This window comes from Magnolia sinica, chromosome 16 (assembly GCF_029962835.1).
Source record: "Magnolia sinica isolate HGM2019 chromosome 16, MsV1, whole genome shotgun sequence".
Classification (NCBI taxonomy): domain Eukaryota; kingdom Viridiplantae; phylum Streptophyta; class Magnoliopsida; order Magnoliales; family Magnoliaceae; genus Magnolia; species Magnolia sinica.
In genome coordinates this window covers 18,209,723-18,226,798 of record NC_080588.1, presented here as the reverse complement: position 1 = coordinate 18,226,798, position 17,076 = coordinate 18,209,723, and the positions used below count along the sequence as shown (strand labels likewise).

The 17,076-nt window shown below is 39.0% G+C and overlaps 1 protein-coding gene across 1 annotated transcript; it reads right to left on the bottom strand.

Moving 5' to 3' along the window:
• Nucleotides 1–271: 271 nt before the first annotated feature.
• Nucleotides 272–11,347, bottom strand: LOC131228775 (uncharacterized). Its single transcript, XM_058224641.1, has 4 exons — nt 11,231–11,347; nt 10,680–10,812; nt 3,968–3,975; nt 272–568 (listed from the first exon to the last, which is right to left on the bottom strand). Exons 1-4 carry the CDS (start codon nt 11,345–11,347, stop codon nt 272–274), a joined length of 555 nt encoding a protein of 184 aa, XP_058080624.1.
• Nucleotides 11,348–17,076: the final 5,729 nt, after the last annotated feature.

The following is a 17,076-nucleotide window of genomic DNA, read 5'->3' as shown; positions in this document are numbered from 1 at the left end:
GACAAAATCTCTCCCAACAGATCTGAAAATAGAAGCCCACCATTGCTGGGCCTCTCCCTGAAAAAAAAATGGTCATAGGAACTCGTTGCTGTGATGTACATCGCATGGTATGGAAGATCCTCTCCACCTCTATACGCCATAACTCGACCGCTGTGGGATCGGGCTAACCCCTGAAACGTGGGGGATCATACTGTCTAAAATTTCAGAACAGAGAGCTCGCTCACATCTGCTCGACCTGCTCGGGAGTCTCTACAGGATGCCTGCCCTATCCCTAGAGGGTGGCAGTGATGGCCTGCATCACCTGTTGTAGCTGCTCAGCTCCATCTGGAATGGTAGGCATGGGAGGGACTACACTGGCCTCAGGTGGAGGCACGGGAACTGCAGGAGCGAGAGCCTCGGGCACGGGTACGACAGGCTCTGGCGAAGGAACGGGATCAACTGGGGGTAGAACAAGGACCTCCGGAATGGGGTCGGGACTAGGGTTTGCAACAGGTGGAGCGGGATGCGCTCCGGTCGCTGGAGCAGAGTGAGAACTACGGCCACGGGCACCTCGTTTAGGCGGCATAATCTACATAAGAACAAAGGTGATGGACACCTTGAGATTAGAATCCTCAAAGGACTTGGATATTAGGGAAATAGAATCAAAAAGAGAACGCGCTTGAAGCAGATATGTAATGTTGTCCTGAGTTACTTCGAGATTATTTTGTTATGCTTTAATACTAACAGCTGTCACGCCCTAAACTCGGAACCTGGGCTTATAGAATTCTCGATTACTGAGTCCGGCACCAACAACCTCCGTAGTACCCCATTCTCGGCTCCTGGCACCCATTCACCAGGTTCCGATCCTGGGATCCTACAAAGAGGATTTCTATAACATAAGTCTGATTCATAAAGAGCATACCCAAGATCATAGCATCATAACCACAGATAACAACTACAAGAACAACATTACAAAATCAACTAAGAATTTAAACTTTTACAAGTACAAGGCTCAAAGGGAAACACAAGATCTATATAAAGAAAACTCCAAAAAGATCAACGGCACAGTCTTGCTCCTGCTCCACTCATTGGCCTTGAATCACCTGTACACATCAATCGTACCTAAGCTTATAGAAAGCTTAGAGGGCGGTGTAAGTGTGTGTAGTATAGGTGCCATGAATGCGATATCAGAGTATGCGGAAGAATGCGGTAAGACCATGAATACCACTAGCCGTCACAAGGCTAAGCAATGCAAGGCAGGAATACCATCTGTCAATCAAAGGTTATGCAATGCGGGGCTATACAGCCAAGTACCATATGCAAAATGGAATGCGGTCATGCTCATCCTCATATCAAGTCCACAAATCAGTATAGTTCCTCTCTGGGAAATCACCGGGGTCAAATACACTACATGCTGACTGCTGCCTCCCAGGCCGCGTAGCCCAGCGAGCATAAGGGACTTCACTACCCACATGTGGACAACTAATCACCAACAAGGCTCGATGGTAGCTGACCCATTTACGAGCTAGTCAAACTCAGCCTAGCCTACCCCCCCTTCACTCGGGCGGGTAAGGCCACACCCACATCAAACCGACCATGATACAGTGGGAGATGCGGCCTAATGGTAAAGGCACTAATGCTCATATTTTCCACTCGGTCTCGGTGTTGGAGCATCTCCTAGTACCATGAAGGTTCACCACATCGGGTCTCGGTTCTTCTCTACAAAATTAGATGTGTGAATGAATGTATGCTGTTTATTCACACCATTCATCCATTTTCCTAGCTCATTTTAGGAATTAAGCCCCAAATTAAATTACATCCAAAGCTCAACTTGACCAGGCCATGGGAAACTGTGGGAATAATGATTTTCACTGTTAAAAACTTCTTAAAGCTTACTATGAGGTTTATTCTCATCCAATCGGTTCATAAGATTACAAAGAAATGGAAAACACAAATATCAGATTGATCCAAAACCTCCGTAGCCCCTAAGAAATTTTCAACAGTAGACATTCATGCATATTTTCTAAAACAGGCATAAAAGTATATTGTAAAATAGATGGAGCGAGTGGGAAAAATACATAAATCATGGGTGCCCCGCACGTTTACTCAGTTCGGAATCGGCTTCCCTTCTCGATTGGCTGCTCTCCCGCCACTAGCCCGGAGGCCGATGGTCGGTGCTCTATGGGCCCCACCATGATGTATGTGTTTCATCCATGCCGTTCATCAATTTTTACAGATAATTTTAGGGCTTGATCCTAAAAATGAGAGGGATATAAATCTCAGGTGGACCACACCACAGGAAAACAATAGTAATTGGATATCCACCATTAAAATCCTCATAAGGCCCACTATACTATTTATTTGACATCCAATCTATTGATTAGGTCATACAGACCTAGATGAAGGGATAAAAAACAAAGATCAGCTTGATCCAAAACTTTTATGGGCCTCAGAAAGTGTTTAATGGTTGACGCTCATTCAACACTTCTTCCTATAATGTGATCCACTTGAGATTGTGATATATCTCATTTTTGGTCTCATACCCTAAAATGATCTAGAAAATAGATAGACGGCATGGATGAAACACATACATCATGGTGGGACCCACAGAGCAACGACCACCAGCCATTGGCTGGTGGCACGGGGAGTAGCAATCCGTTTCCCTTCTCTACGATGTAGAACGCTGGCAGGAAACAGACATTTCTGCCCTAAAAGGGTGGACCATCTCCGGCAGCATGGTGCTATAACCGCACCACTGTTAACGCGGTGAGGGCAGAATCGGATTGGGTGCTGGTTAGGCCATGTCGTACTGAGTAAGCTATGTGGGGCCCACCGTGTCTTATCCACTCTGTCCATCCGTTTTACCAGTTCATTTTAGGCTCTGAGCCCAGGATTCAACCATATTCAAAGCTCAAGTGGACCACAGCATGGAAACAGTGAGAATTAAATGCTTATTGCTGAAAACTTCTTGAGGGCCCTAGAAGTTTTAGATCAAGTTGATATTTTTATTTTCTCTTCATCCATATCTGTGTGACCTTATGAACAGGTTGGATGACAAATAAACATCACTGTAGGCACCATGAGAAGGTTTCAACGGTATACATCAATTTTTCCCACCGTTTCCTCTGGTTTGATCCACTTGAGTTTTGGGTATGCTTAAATTTTGGTATCATGATGAACGACGTAGATAAGACACAAACATCAACATTGGACCGAGTAAACTAACTCAGTACCTAATCCGCTTCCAAAGAAAATCATAAAGGTGGGTGTGTGCGCCGCGTGCGCAACCGACGGTCACGTACATGTGTGTAGGGAGCTACCTTCCACGTGATATCTAACAGCAAAACTACCGAACCCCGGGTTTAGCTTCACGTGGTCGTACTTTCCGAAAGCCAAATGCGTCCTGCAAATACCTGGACGGACACGGTACATGCAAGGGCTCTACGGACCCACCGTGATGTATGGGATTTATCCACTCCGTCTATCCATTTTTAGAGCATTTCAGCGTATAAGCCCAAAAACTGAGATAGATTCAAGGTTCAAGTGGACCACACCAGAGGAAGCAGTAGTGTTAATGACAACGGCTAAGTTGAAACCTTCTTAGGCCCCACCGTAAGGTTTATTTGTCATCCATCTTGTTCATGAGGTCACGTAGACTTGGGTGAAGAAAAACACAAATATTCACTTGCTTAAAATTCTTTAGCTACTACAAAGTTTTTAATGATAAGCGTTAAATCCACACCCGGTGGTCCACTTGTAGAGCTGAACATGACTTGAGTTCGAGTGGAATAAGGCCAAGCTCGTCTCAGCTCGATCCCACCATAACCTAAGCTCAAACTTCGCTCAACTCGGTGTCTCTGAGGCCACTCCCGCTAATTCGAGCTGGGATTGAGTCGAGTTGAGCGTGTTGTACAAGTCAAGTGGAGTTATATAAATTTTTTAAATAGTAATAAAATTACTAAAATTATAAAATTATGATAGCTGGAACCAATGCAGCTGCAATGACAATACATAACAAGTTATTACAAGTTAACAAGTAACAACATAAAAATGTTCGTTACTACAAAACTTTAAATCCACTCAACATTCATCAATAACTTGTTAATATAGTACATATGAGGAGCGCCTTCCTAGCCAATAAATAAGAGAGTTATCACCTTCATATGAACCCGATCCATCAGCATCGCTTTTGTCATCTCATCTACTTGATGTGTTTCTAGTTTCGTCAATGACAGGAGATATGTTTGAAGATTCAAATGTGCATTATAAAATTTTCGCAATAGTTTTCTTAGCTGTAAAGTGGCCACCACACGCATATAAATGGCAAAAGGAGATGACACTATTTTGCTCATGATCAAGTACATATCTCCTAATGATTTGACCTAGGCAATATTTAAAAAGATAAGGATCGTCCAAGAATAACTTGCGTAACTCGACAAAGAATTTCTTCTTATCTTGCATAATCCAATGAGTAAGAATTGTACCTATTGCAAGATAATTAACAATACCAGTGTACCAAGGTAATTGTGAAACTTTAAAAAGTTATTTATAAGGGAACATGTCATCGATAAGTGTTATCTCCATGGAATCAGATAGGACAAGCCGAGAGAGATGGTCAACCATTACGTTTTCTACTCCTTTCTTATCTCAGATTTCAAGGTCAAACTCTTAGAGTAGAAAGATTCATCTTAGTAAATGAGGCTTAGTATTATTCTTAGAAAGAAGGTACTTTAACATTGCATGATCAGTAAATATGATAATCCTGGATCCTACCAAGTAGGACCTAAACTCGTCGTCTAAAACGAACACTATGGTTAGGTGTTCTTTTTCAGTAGTAGAGTAGTTCACTTGGACAGAGTTTAGAGTTCTACTCATATAATATATAACATGGGGCATCTTCTCTTTCCTTTTTTAACCTAACATAACCCCAATTGCATAGTCATTTGTGTCACACATGATTTCAAAAGGTCTACACCAATCAGGTGGTTACATGATGTGAGCGCTTGTCAATATGCATTTGAGCTTGGTGAAAGCTTTTTGGCATTTCTCACTCTACTCGAAGGGAGTTTCCTTTTAAAGAATGTTGTATAAAAGGCAAGAGATGAAACTAAAGTCCTTTACGAACCTTCATTAGAATCCGGCATGTCCTATAAAAGATCGCACTTCGCGTATGCTCTTGGGGGGTAGTAGGTTAGAGATTAGGTCAATTTTAGCTTTATCAACCTCAATTCCATTAGACAATATAATGTGTTCAAGGACTATCCCCTTTTGAACCATGAAACGACATTTATCCCAATTCAATACAAGGTTCTTTTGTTCTCTTCAAGACCAATTTCAAGTGTTCAAGGCACTCTATATAAGATGATCCAAAGACAGAGAAGTCGTCCATGAAGACCTCGAAAAATTGTCCCTCTATGTCAAAACAAATACTCAACATGCATCGCAAAAATATGGTATGGGCATTACACAATCTAAATGGCATCCTTCGATATGTGAAAGTGCCAAAAAGACATGCGAATGTGATCTTTTCCTAATCCTTAAGGGTTATCTCTATCTGGTTATAGCCCAAATACCCATTAAGGAAGCAGTAGCAGGAATGACTTGCTAACCTTTCTAAGATCTAATCAACAAAAGGCAAAGGAAAGTGATCCTTCCACATGACAGCATTCAATTTTTGGTAGTCAATGCACATTTTCAAACCAGTAATGACTCAAGTTGGCACCAGTTCATTATCCGCACAGGATACAATGGTAATCTCCGACTTCTTGTGTACCACCTGAGTTGGGTTCACCCATTAGCTATCAAATATAAGGTATATGATACCCACATCCAATAGCTTTAACAACTCAGTCTAAACCACTTCCTTTATATTTGGATTTAAACGGCATTGTAATTTTGTAGATATTTTTGCATTATCTTCAAGGTAAATGTGATAAGTACAAATCAGAGAATTTATTCCCTTTTTGTTCTACAATAGTCCATCCAAGGGCTCCTTTATATTCTTTAAGAGTAGAAATTAACATACTCTCTTGTTCCTCATCCAAGTGAGAAGAAATTAGCACTAGATATGTCTCATCTTGACCTAAATAAGTATATCTAAGATCCTCAAGCAAAGGTTTTAAGTCAAGATTCGGTGCCTTAAGACTAGATAGTAAACGCTTTTAATTAGTTAAAGGTAATATTTCAAATTCAGGTCTTTACTAGTTAGTTTTATGTACCGATATAGCATTAAGCAAGGTATCCATCTCCCTAATTATATCATTATCTAAATCAGTGGAGTGGGCCAAGCACATCTCTAGAGTGTCTGAGTATAAAGTCAAAAGTGACTTACCTTCCACGAGTGAATCTATCAAGTTAATCTCGTAGACATCATCACTATCCTCCTATTATTTACACATGTTAAAACGTTTAGCTTAAGCGTCATATTCCCAAAGGATAGTTTCATAATCTCATTCCTACAATTGATTATTACATTTAATGTATTTAGGAATGGTCAGCCAAGGATAATAAGAATATAAGTGTCAGCATCAATGACAGGCTGCGTATCCAAAACAATAAAATCTATTGGATAGTCAAATTTATTGACTTGGACAAGTGCATCCTCTATCATCTCTCTCGTTATATGAATCAAACGACTAGCGAGTTAGAGTATGGTCTTAGTAGGTTTTAATTCACCTAGGCCAAGTTATTCGTAGACTGAGTATGGGATCAAATTCACGCTTGCCCCCGATCAAATAGTACATGCTCAATCCAATGATCCCCAATCACGCATGAGATTTTTGGGCTACTGGGATCTTTGTATTTTTAAAACCTCTAAGATATCATGAGTGTTAGGTAGAGCTTTTGATGAGATCAACATTTGTGGGAATGGAGCAACTAGATTCTATTATTCTTTTTTTAAGTCCTTTCTTATAGGTACTGTTACTTGATTGCTTACCTCCAAGTACAAAGGTTCGTAAGTAATATCTTGTGAATATAGGGTCCATCCCACAGGGAGATGAATTGTGAGAATGAGAAAATCAAATGAAAACAAACTAAGTAATAAAAAAACTAAACTGATGATTTGATTTTGGGATTTTTGAATGGATGTAATTCAACTAAATTAAAACAATACCCAAGCTTCAAAGTTCCACACATAGGTTAATGTTCCAAAATCTTGATGACTTGGATAACACAACTAGGATCTGAGCACTATGATCAGCCTTATCGGAAAATAAAATAGTTTAAATATCTTAATAAATGATATAAAAGATTAGAAAATCATGAATTTGCACCATTGATATATATATTCTCAAGCGCTGGTGATTTTAAGAATTCAATATCAATGAGATAATAAATCAAAGAAATGTAACAGGTTAAGAACCTCTCCTATCTAGGAAATCTGATTGATTCAGGGTAAGCCTATTCATCAATGTGGATCTCATATGATGGAAACATATGGATCTCACATGACGATAAAAAACAAAACCTAAACAATAGATAACATGCATACACCATTCTTCTCATCATTAAAACAATCAATCATCATAACTTAAAGAATTATTAAACCTATGTGCTTCCCTTCTAGCTTATGCTAGGGAAAACTAGAAGAACATAGCTAGAATAGAGAAAGAAAGTAACAAGAAAGAATAAATATCTCAAAGCTTGTAAAGAAAAGCAAATTAAAACTATAAAACTCTTTAAAAAAACCTAGATCTTGCTTTGGGATGCCTTAAATGATGCTTAGGAATGCCCTAGGAAGCCCTATTTATAAATGGGGAACTCCAACTTTCGTACAAAGTTAGAAAACTCTAGAAACTGCCTCAAATATACTCAGTTTTCCAAAATAGACTTCACGCTGTGCAGTTTATTTAAAATAGAATTTACGCTCCGCAGTTTTTCAAAATAGACTTCAGAGTTTATAATACACTTTTTCAGGACGATTTTAGGATTCTTCACTTCAAATCTTCATTCCTCACTTGGTTTTCTTAGATCTTTGGTATATGAATGCTTCAATCTTGGTTTCCTAAGATCCATCCCTTACCTTAGTGATTCTCAAGCATCAAATCCATACTTTTAGCACCCTTTTTTAATCCAAGATCTTAAATTCACCTTGCAACACATACATGAGTAAAATAGAACATCAAGCTAATTCATGTTCATAAAACCAAGATATAAATGGAAAAAATTATGCAATATTTGAGTCTCAACGCACCCCCCAACCAGCATTTTGTTAGTCTCGAGCAAAATAAGTGAAGACAAATAAAAATAAGAATAAAAACTAATTCTAGAAACAAAATTAAAATGAAAAAATTCTAACTACACCACTTTCGTGGGTAATCTCAATTACATTTAGCATATGCAACAAGCCTTTAAACCCCTAGGTTTCCCCTAGTAGATGAGTTATAGTCTCGTGAGGATTTTCAGAAATGTTACCCACAAACATTGAAAACATGAAAAATAGTTCAACACTTAGAAATTTATACAATTATGCCTTCATTCATCATATAAATTTCAAAACAAAACAATACTTACCATAAGTGTAAAGTTAGAATCTCAATTTCTTAATCCATTACATCCTTGAGTTTGGAGACCTAATCAAAATTTAGAATAGTTATGATCCAATATACGTAGGTGCTCCATGACACTAATCTAACTTTGAGAAAAATGCATGTTCTCTATCCTAACTCATTTCAATCATTCCAAGAATATAAAATCTCGAGTTATCTCATTTCAATTTAAGCAATTTTTATGCCACAAAAAACACACCATATCTATGTATGGTCACATAGAAATTCTCAAACGAGTAACTAATCATTTAACTTACAAGTAACAATTAAATTATAAATTAGTTACCCATCTAAGGGTAGATAGATTGTAATACTTTTATATTCTCATTTAAATATCCACGTTGAAAATCTGGTAGCATCTCTCCATGCCTTTCCAGATAAGTTGATCTTACGTTACATTCCGATGCCAAATATCTAAAAAAATGCAAAGATATTTGGCATTAGATATAAAACGGAAGAAATATATCCATAGATAAATGAGGAGATGGACCGCAGATCAGGCATAAACATTTAAATAGATTATATGAAAACATACTATCCATCTAACTTTAAACTGTCCAAAATTGGACAATTCGAGTGACTTCTATGCCACCAAAAACACACTATATCTATATATAGCCACATAGAAGTCTTCAAATGAGCAACTAATTATCTAACTCACAAATTACAATCACAAGTTACAAGTCACAATAATAATCTAAGCAAAGAAAGCATAGAGTCATTGCTATATAGTTATAAACAATCCATGGTGGGTCCTATATGAATCAAATTGTTGATTGGGCATGTTTTGTGCAAATGATCTTGGCCGTCTATATTAAAGGTTATCAATAAAATGAGTAATATTTGTTATGCATACTCAAATTGAGTTTTCAGAACACTTTGATGGCCCATATGAGTTTCGGAACACTATCTTGAAAGGTCCATTCATCCTATTGATTCATGTTTAGATGAACATATTGGATGGCATGTATAAACCATGGCTAGCCCACCTGAGTTTTTGGCCAACCTAATTATATATTTTCCATTACGATGGCAGTGATAAAAAACTGCTTCATGGGTCCCGCTATTTAAATCCACCCTTTGTAGATGCAGCCGTTTTTCGTTATTTAGTGATATAATAGTACAGTTTAGTACTTTTGTATTACCAAAAATTAAAAAGAAAGGGAGAATCTATCAAAAAGGGGAGGTCAGAGGGGTAAATAGCAATACCCCTGTTGGGATTGGATAGGAGGGGGAAGACTGTATTGAGTGACTCAAAACTTACAATAGGAAAAATAAACTAAAGAGATGTAATTAGTCTCGTTAAGTGTGAGTAAATGTAAGTATGTAACTAAGTTACTTATGAGTTAGACCTAAGAAAATGTGATCACATTTGAGGCTACTTCCTAATTATGAATGCTGGGATATATCATTTGCTGAACTGAATGTTTTTCTAATTCTTTTTCACTTGTGCATCAGAACGCAAGCTCTAATATTGCCATTTTATGTCTAGGCAGTTTACAAGTATTACCACAAGGACGGTACATTAATCTTGCAGATATTCATTATCTTTTTTGGGGCCTTTGAGCTTCTCCTATCCCAACTCCCAGATATCAAGGGAGCTCACTTATATTATGATCATTGACCTCACACATGTATCAGGGAGGTGTATATGTTCATATAATTGGAACCATGGTTTAAATACTCTATTCAACTTGACCAAGCCAACTGGTCTTGATCATGTTTCACCAACGCTCGCCAAAATTCCTTTTGACCATGGTTCAATCAAAACTCAAGAAAAACTTGACTTGATTTGAAAAGAATGGGTAAAATTAACATAAATGAGAAAATAAAATCAACAAAACTCAATTTGAGTGTGCATAACTGGACATTATATATACTTTTGAATATTAAATAAAATTAGAAAACTCATTTGCACACTTACAGCACACTTACAGGCCCTTAAGTGGAATTCCATGTTTTTCATATTGGACCTGCAACAATTTTAACTGGAATTTAGAGGCTAGTCCTTCACCATGAATAGAGAGAGAGACTCATTATGATCATTTACAATTTATTCATTTGAAATATTACAATCGAACTCAATTGAGCATCTAAACTCAAGCCTAAAGTACCAGGGAAACAATTCATATAACTGGTAAGGGGAATCACCTGCAATTGCTTTTGTTTGTGCAACAACTACTTCCACGGTAGAACCTGATTCTCGCTGCTCAAGAGTCTCATCGATACAGGCAATCACCTTCAAACCTTGAGAAAGCGCATATGCGACTTTATCTCCAACAAACTGCCATTAAATGTATGGATAGTCATCAATTAGGTACAAAACAGAAATTTACAACATTTAAAAAGAAACCAGGCCAATACAAAAGTGAATGGTCATGAGCAGAAGTTTCCCCACGAGATATAGAAGAAATGGGTCGAAATGGACCTCCCACAGGCTTACAAAGTAGCATAAGTTACACTAACATTCCACAATAGCACATGACATTCACAGTTTTGAGCCTGGAATGTAATCAAGAGTTTTGCTCGTTCCACACACACCTCCACACGATCCAAGCCTTTTATCAAGTGGCACCCCATCATCCAGATGCACTAGCCCAAAAAATGAGCCCTTCCACTCATTAAGAGGATTGCCTACTAAAGCCTAAAGTATTTCACTGGCCAAAAGCTAGGTGGGGCCAACCAAGATGCTTTTGTGAGACAGGCAGGGGATGTAGCCATGGCTGGCCAACGATCCGGGGTGGCTGGATCACCAGCGGGCAGCGGCCATGGTTAGCCGATGATCCAAGGTGGCTGGGCCACCACCAGGCAGCAGCCATGGCTGGCCGACGAGCGATCCTCCAAAAATAATTAAAAATTAATTAATTAATTAATCTGAGTGGCTGAGTGGGTTACCTGATAAATGACTCTGAATGGCTAGATCATGATCGTGAGTGGCCGACATTCGAGTAGTGACAACGAGAGGGTTTTCAGGTTTTCGGGTGCGGCCGTGCGAGTAGAGAGGGACAGGTAGGGTAGGGTAAAAAAATAAAAAGGGTAAAAGTATGTGTGTGTGTGTGTATATATATATATATATATATATATATATATATATATATATATGTGTGTGTGTGTGTGATGAGGGGTAAAATAGTAAATTAGTGTTTAATTACATATCCGGTCCGGTCCAAATCAGATTGGTTCGGATCTAAATGGATCGGATTTCGGATCGGTGCGGTCTGACTTGACGTTAACCCGAACCCGATCTGATTAATAGTCGGATCTGCATTATCCTGCTCGAACCTGACCGATCCAAGCTGTCGGTTTAGTGCGATTCGGGTCTGATCGGGTCTGATAGGGTCAAATCCACCGGATCGGGCCCGATATGCCCAGCTCTACTGGTGCGGGTAGGCGACCTGCTAAAAAGAGCGTACAGACCTTCTCGAGTAGCGAGTTGTACGAACGTTTCAAAGGAGATCAAAGTTGGAAGTGGATTGGCCGGTGTACCACAAACCAGCTATATAGCTTATCTATTGATGTTAGCAAGTTCTGTGGGTCTCATCATGAGGTGTGTGTTATATCCAAACCGTTCATCCATTTCGTGAGCTTGTCTTAAAGCTTGAGCCGAAAAATAAGACAGATCTAAAGATCAAGTGGACCACACTGCAAAAAGTAGTGGGGATTCAACGTCTACAATTGAAACCCTTTTGGGGCTTATAGAAGTTTCGGATCAATTTGAATTATTTTTCCTCTTCATCCATGTGTTTGTGACCTTATTAACATATTGGATGGAAAATAAACGTTATGGATTTTTTAACGGTAAAAATCATTATCCTCGCTTCTATGTTTGGTGTGGTCCATTTCAGCTTTGGACATGATTCATTTTTTGTCTATTGCTTTAAAATGATCTCAAAAAATGGATGAGCGCTGTGGATATAATAAATACATCATTGTGGGGCTCATATAACTTTAATCTCCTTTAAACTGGACAACTCAGAGTGTCAGCGCTCGTCTTCCCACAACAGGCATCTACACCAGTTGTATAGCTGGTGTGTGGTACACCCGCCAATCTGCTTCCATCAAAGTTACATGGGCTCATAATGATCTATTTATTATATCCACACCAGCATTTGGAAAGATATTTTAAAATACGACCCCAAAGATGAGTTATATCCAAAGATCAAGTGGGCCACACCAAAAGTAGCAATGGGACAATGATTTTCAATGTTAAAACATTCATATATGTTTATTTTCCAATCCATTCATCTCATAAGGTCTACAACTTGATGAGGAAAAACAAATATCATATTGATCCAAAACTTATGTGTTTAGAGACAGTTTCATAGGCATTTAATTCTCCATTGCTTTTTGAAGTGTGGTCCACTTCATCTTCAGATCTGTCATATTTTTCAGCTCAAGTATTCGGACAAGCTCACCAAATGAATGGAGGGTGATAAGACCCTGATTCATAGCTCAAGTGGCAGACTGAGTGAAAGATACCTTGCTTCAACCCTGAGGTCTTGGCATCGGTCCCCACTGGGGTGGCTAACAGTGAAGTGTGAACTGACGGTGGGGTGTACTAACAAGCTATAAAATAAATAAATAAATAAATAAATAAATAATAATAATGGATGGTAACATAACACACACAGTATGATGAGAACCACTGGACTTGGTAACGTGGACACACCAGCCAGGTGGGTGGTGTGTGGTACCCCCATCCAATCTGCTTTGAAGGTTGCATTGGCACATAACATTGGCATATTAAAGAAATGGATGCAGCAGTGAGGTGACATCATGACATTCGATTGGTAGCCGCATGCTGTAAGAGGTGGCCACGTACGAGGAAGCGGATTGGCTGGTGTACCACACACCACCAACCTCCGACCGGTATTAAATTTTCACGGGCCCATAATCATGCATTTATTATATCCATACCGTTTATTCATTCGGTTAAGTCATTTTTTAAAATAAATGAGCTCAAAAATAAGTCATATCCAAAGATCAAGTGGACCACACCACAAATAGAAGTGGCCCAATGATTCTCATCATTAAAACATTTATAGGGCCTACTGTAACATTTACTTTCCATCTAATCGGTTATTAAAGTCACCCGGACCTAGATGAAGAGGAAAAACAAATATCACGTTGATCCTTCACTGCTTTTTGCAGTGTTGTGCACTTGATATTTGGATCCCTCTTATTTTTCAAGCTCAGGACAAGATCACCAGATGGGCGGACGGTTTGGACATAACACATATCTCATGCTAAGACTCCCAAAACTTGGTAACGTAGACGCATCAGCCAAGTCACCAGCAACTGGTGTGTGTACGCGCACGTAGAAGGGGCCAGCAATCCTTAAATCACATAACTTACAATGGAAAGAATATCAAAGTTCTATTGGACCCCACCATAATATATTTATTGTATCTACCCCACCCATCCATTCGCTGAGATCATTTTAGGACGTGCTCAGAAATGAGTCATATCCAAAGCTCAAGCCGACCACATCACAAATAGTAGTGGGACAATGATTCCCACCGTATAGGTCACTATAATATTTTTTCTCCATCTAATCTGTTCAAAAGGTCATACAAACATGGATGAAGAAAAAAAAAAAAAAAAAGAAATATCAAATTGATCTCAAAACTTCTGCAACCCCAAGAAGATTTAAATGATAGATGTTTAATCTCACAGTGCTTTCTCCAATGTGATCGCTTAATCTTTGGATCTATTTTATTTTTAAGCAATCCTTAAGAATAATCTCGCAAAATAAACATGATTTGGATATAACACATTCCTCATGGCCGGGCTCATGGAACTTGGAGACGTCAATACACCAACAAGGTCGCTGGTGTGCACCGTACCAGCCAATCCACTTCCGACTGCCAAAATAGGATGCAGATTGGCTGGTGTGGCACACACTACCCACCTGGCAGGTCTGAGTCATATCCAAAGCTCAAGTCGGACGCCACAAATGGCAGTGGGACAACTGTTCTCACGTTGGAAACATTCATGGCCCCAGCATAATGTTTATTTTCCATCCAATCTATTCATAATGTCAGGCAGACCTAGATGAAGAGTAAAAACAAATATCACATTGATCCAAAACTTAAGTCACCCCACAAGGGTTTCAATGATAGACGTTTAATCCTCACTGTTTTTTGCAGTGTTGTCCATTTCATCTTTGGATCGGTCTTAGTTTTCGGCTCAAGCCTTATGATGAGGTCGCCAAATGAACAAACCGTTATGACATAATGCATACCTCGTGATGTGACATCAACACACTAGCTAGGTTAGTGGTGTGTAATCCGCTTCCGCCCAAATATCTTATTATAAAAGGCCCAGCACTTCTGCCAAACATACGGCCCCACCAATCATTTATCACTGCCATGTCATTTCACAAGCTTACCGAGGCAGATTGTAGTGTAGCACTCACCACCTTTTATTGTAGTGTGGAGACTCTGGAGGGCCCACCGTATCATGTGTTACATCCACACCGCCAATTCATTTTATTTTTTTAGCTCATCTCATGGCATGAGCCAAAATTGAAGTGCATCCAAATCTCAAATAGAGCACGGTACAGAAAATAGTGAAAATAATGACTTCCAACGTTAAAACTTTTCTATGGCCCACAGTGATGGTTATTTGTCATCTAACCTGTTCACGAGGTCTCACACACCTGTGTGAATGGAAACCAAACATCGGGGAAATTTCCTACTGTACGACCCATTTATGGCCCACCAGCCATTTGAAGCCCACCTCTTTTTAAGCTTCCAAGAATACTCCCCTGTGTACGGCCGACTTTTCAAGGGACCAAAATACCCCCGTCATTCATTCCTCCCGGAGCGGATTGGCTGGGGTGTGAAGACGAGCGCTGACGCTCCTCGACATGGGCCCCACAATGATGTATTTATTATATCCACACCGTTCATCCATATTTCGAGATCATTTCAGAGTATTATCAGAAAAAAGAATCTTATCCAAGATCAACTGGACCACACCACAAATAGCAGCGGGAAACTTGATTTTCACTGTTAAACCATAACATATATTTTCCATCCAATCTATTCATAAGGTCACAAAGACCTGGATGAAGTGGAAAACAAATTTCATATTGATCTAAAACTTCTGTGACCTCTGAAAGGATTTCAATGGTAGATGATCAATCCTCCACTGCCTTTTACGGTGTGGTCCATTTGATAGCTAGAATTGTCTTATTTTTCGTTTTAAGCCTTAATACGAGTTTGCCAAATAGATGGACGGTTTGGATATAACACATACATCATAATGGGACCCACAAAAAGCGGTAGAGATTACAACAACAAAAAATAAAAAATAAATAAGAGACATTTAGGACTGTGGACCCCACCTTTTAGCCCGCTGTTTTTATGAAAGAAGACAAACCTTCTTTTGCAACTTAGACCTGCACGTGCGGATTACGAATTTCAGGATGAAAATACCCCTTCCTTTTGCATACTCTTTTCACTGCTGCTGCTTTTCAGCATTGCTTTCACTCTCCTTAATGAAAAAAACAAGTACACTCTCTTCGAACGGAGAAGTGAAGTACGGAGGGTTTTCTTCTCATTTTCGTGACTGAAATCTCTGTAAAGCATCTAGATATCCATCTAGATATCGTTATTCTACATTTTCCATATTTCATCTTAGCTAGGGTTAGGTGAAATCCAACAAAGTGGTTGCATTTCCTTGAAAAGGTTCAAAATATTCCCTCACTCCAAAGCACCTCTCTTCAACGTGCATTTGACCGGTACTGCGGCAGTTAGAGTTATAGATCTTTAAAAACAAAAGCTACACTCGTACAATGGCATTGCATGCAAAGTTTAGTCAATTCCTTGTGTTAGGCTTAGTCAATTTCATGCGTTAGGCTTAATTAATTTTATGTGTTGATCGATTGAATCCATGTCAAACTTGCTCAATTCAATTTGAAGCACACCCAATTCTATGTTACGGCTCACTTGATCTGATGCTACACTCGCTGAATTCCATGTTTACCCTGCTCAATTTCATGCTAGGATCACTCAATTTAATGTTTGCCCAGCTTAATTTAATGGTAGATAAGGTCAATTTAATGTTTGCCCAGCTTAATTTCATGGTAGATAAGGTCAATGTAGTGTTTGCTGCGATAAATTTCATGCTAGGATTGCTCAATTTAATGTTTGCCCAGTTTAATTTCATGGTAGATAAGGTCAATTTAATGTTTACTGCGATAAATTTCATGCTAGGATCGCTTAATGTAATGTTTGCCCAGCTTAATTTTATGGTAGATAAGGTCAATTTAATGTTTGCAGAGATAAATATAATGCTAGGATTGCTCAATCTACTATTTGCCTAGCTCAATATTATCCTATGCTCGTTCAATTTACAGTTTGCTCATTCAATATCCATGCAATGCTCACTTAATTTAATGTTTGCCCCGCTTAATATCATGCTATGCTTGCTCGAAGAAATGTTTGGCCAATTCAATATCACGATATGCTCGCTCAAAATATTGTTTGCCCCGCTCATTTTCGTGTTTGCCTCACTCAATTTCATGTTTGCCCCGCTCAAT

Excerpts from the sequence above, each read along its gene's own strand:
- LOC131228775 (XM_058224641.1), bottom strand. The coding sequence starts at position 11,347 with ATGGCTGCTGCCTGGTGGTGGCCCAGCCACCTTGGATCATCGGCTAAC. Across the intron at positions 10,813-11,230 it reads CATGGCTACATCCCCTGCCT|TTTGTTGGAGATAAAGTCGC; the intron begins GTCTCACAAAAG and ends ATTTAATGGCAG.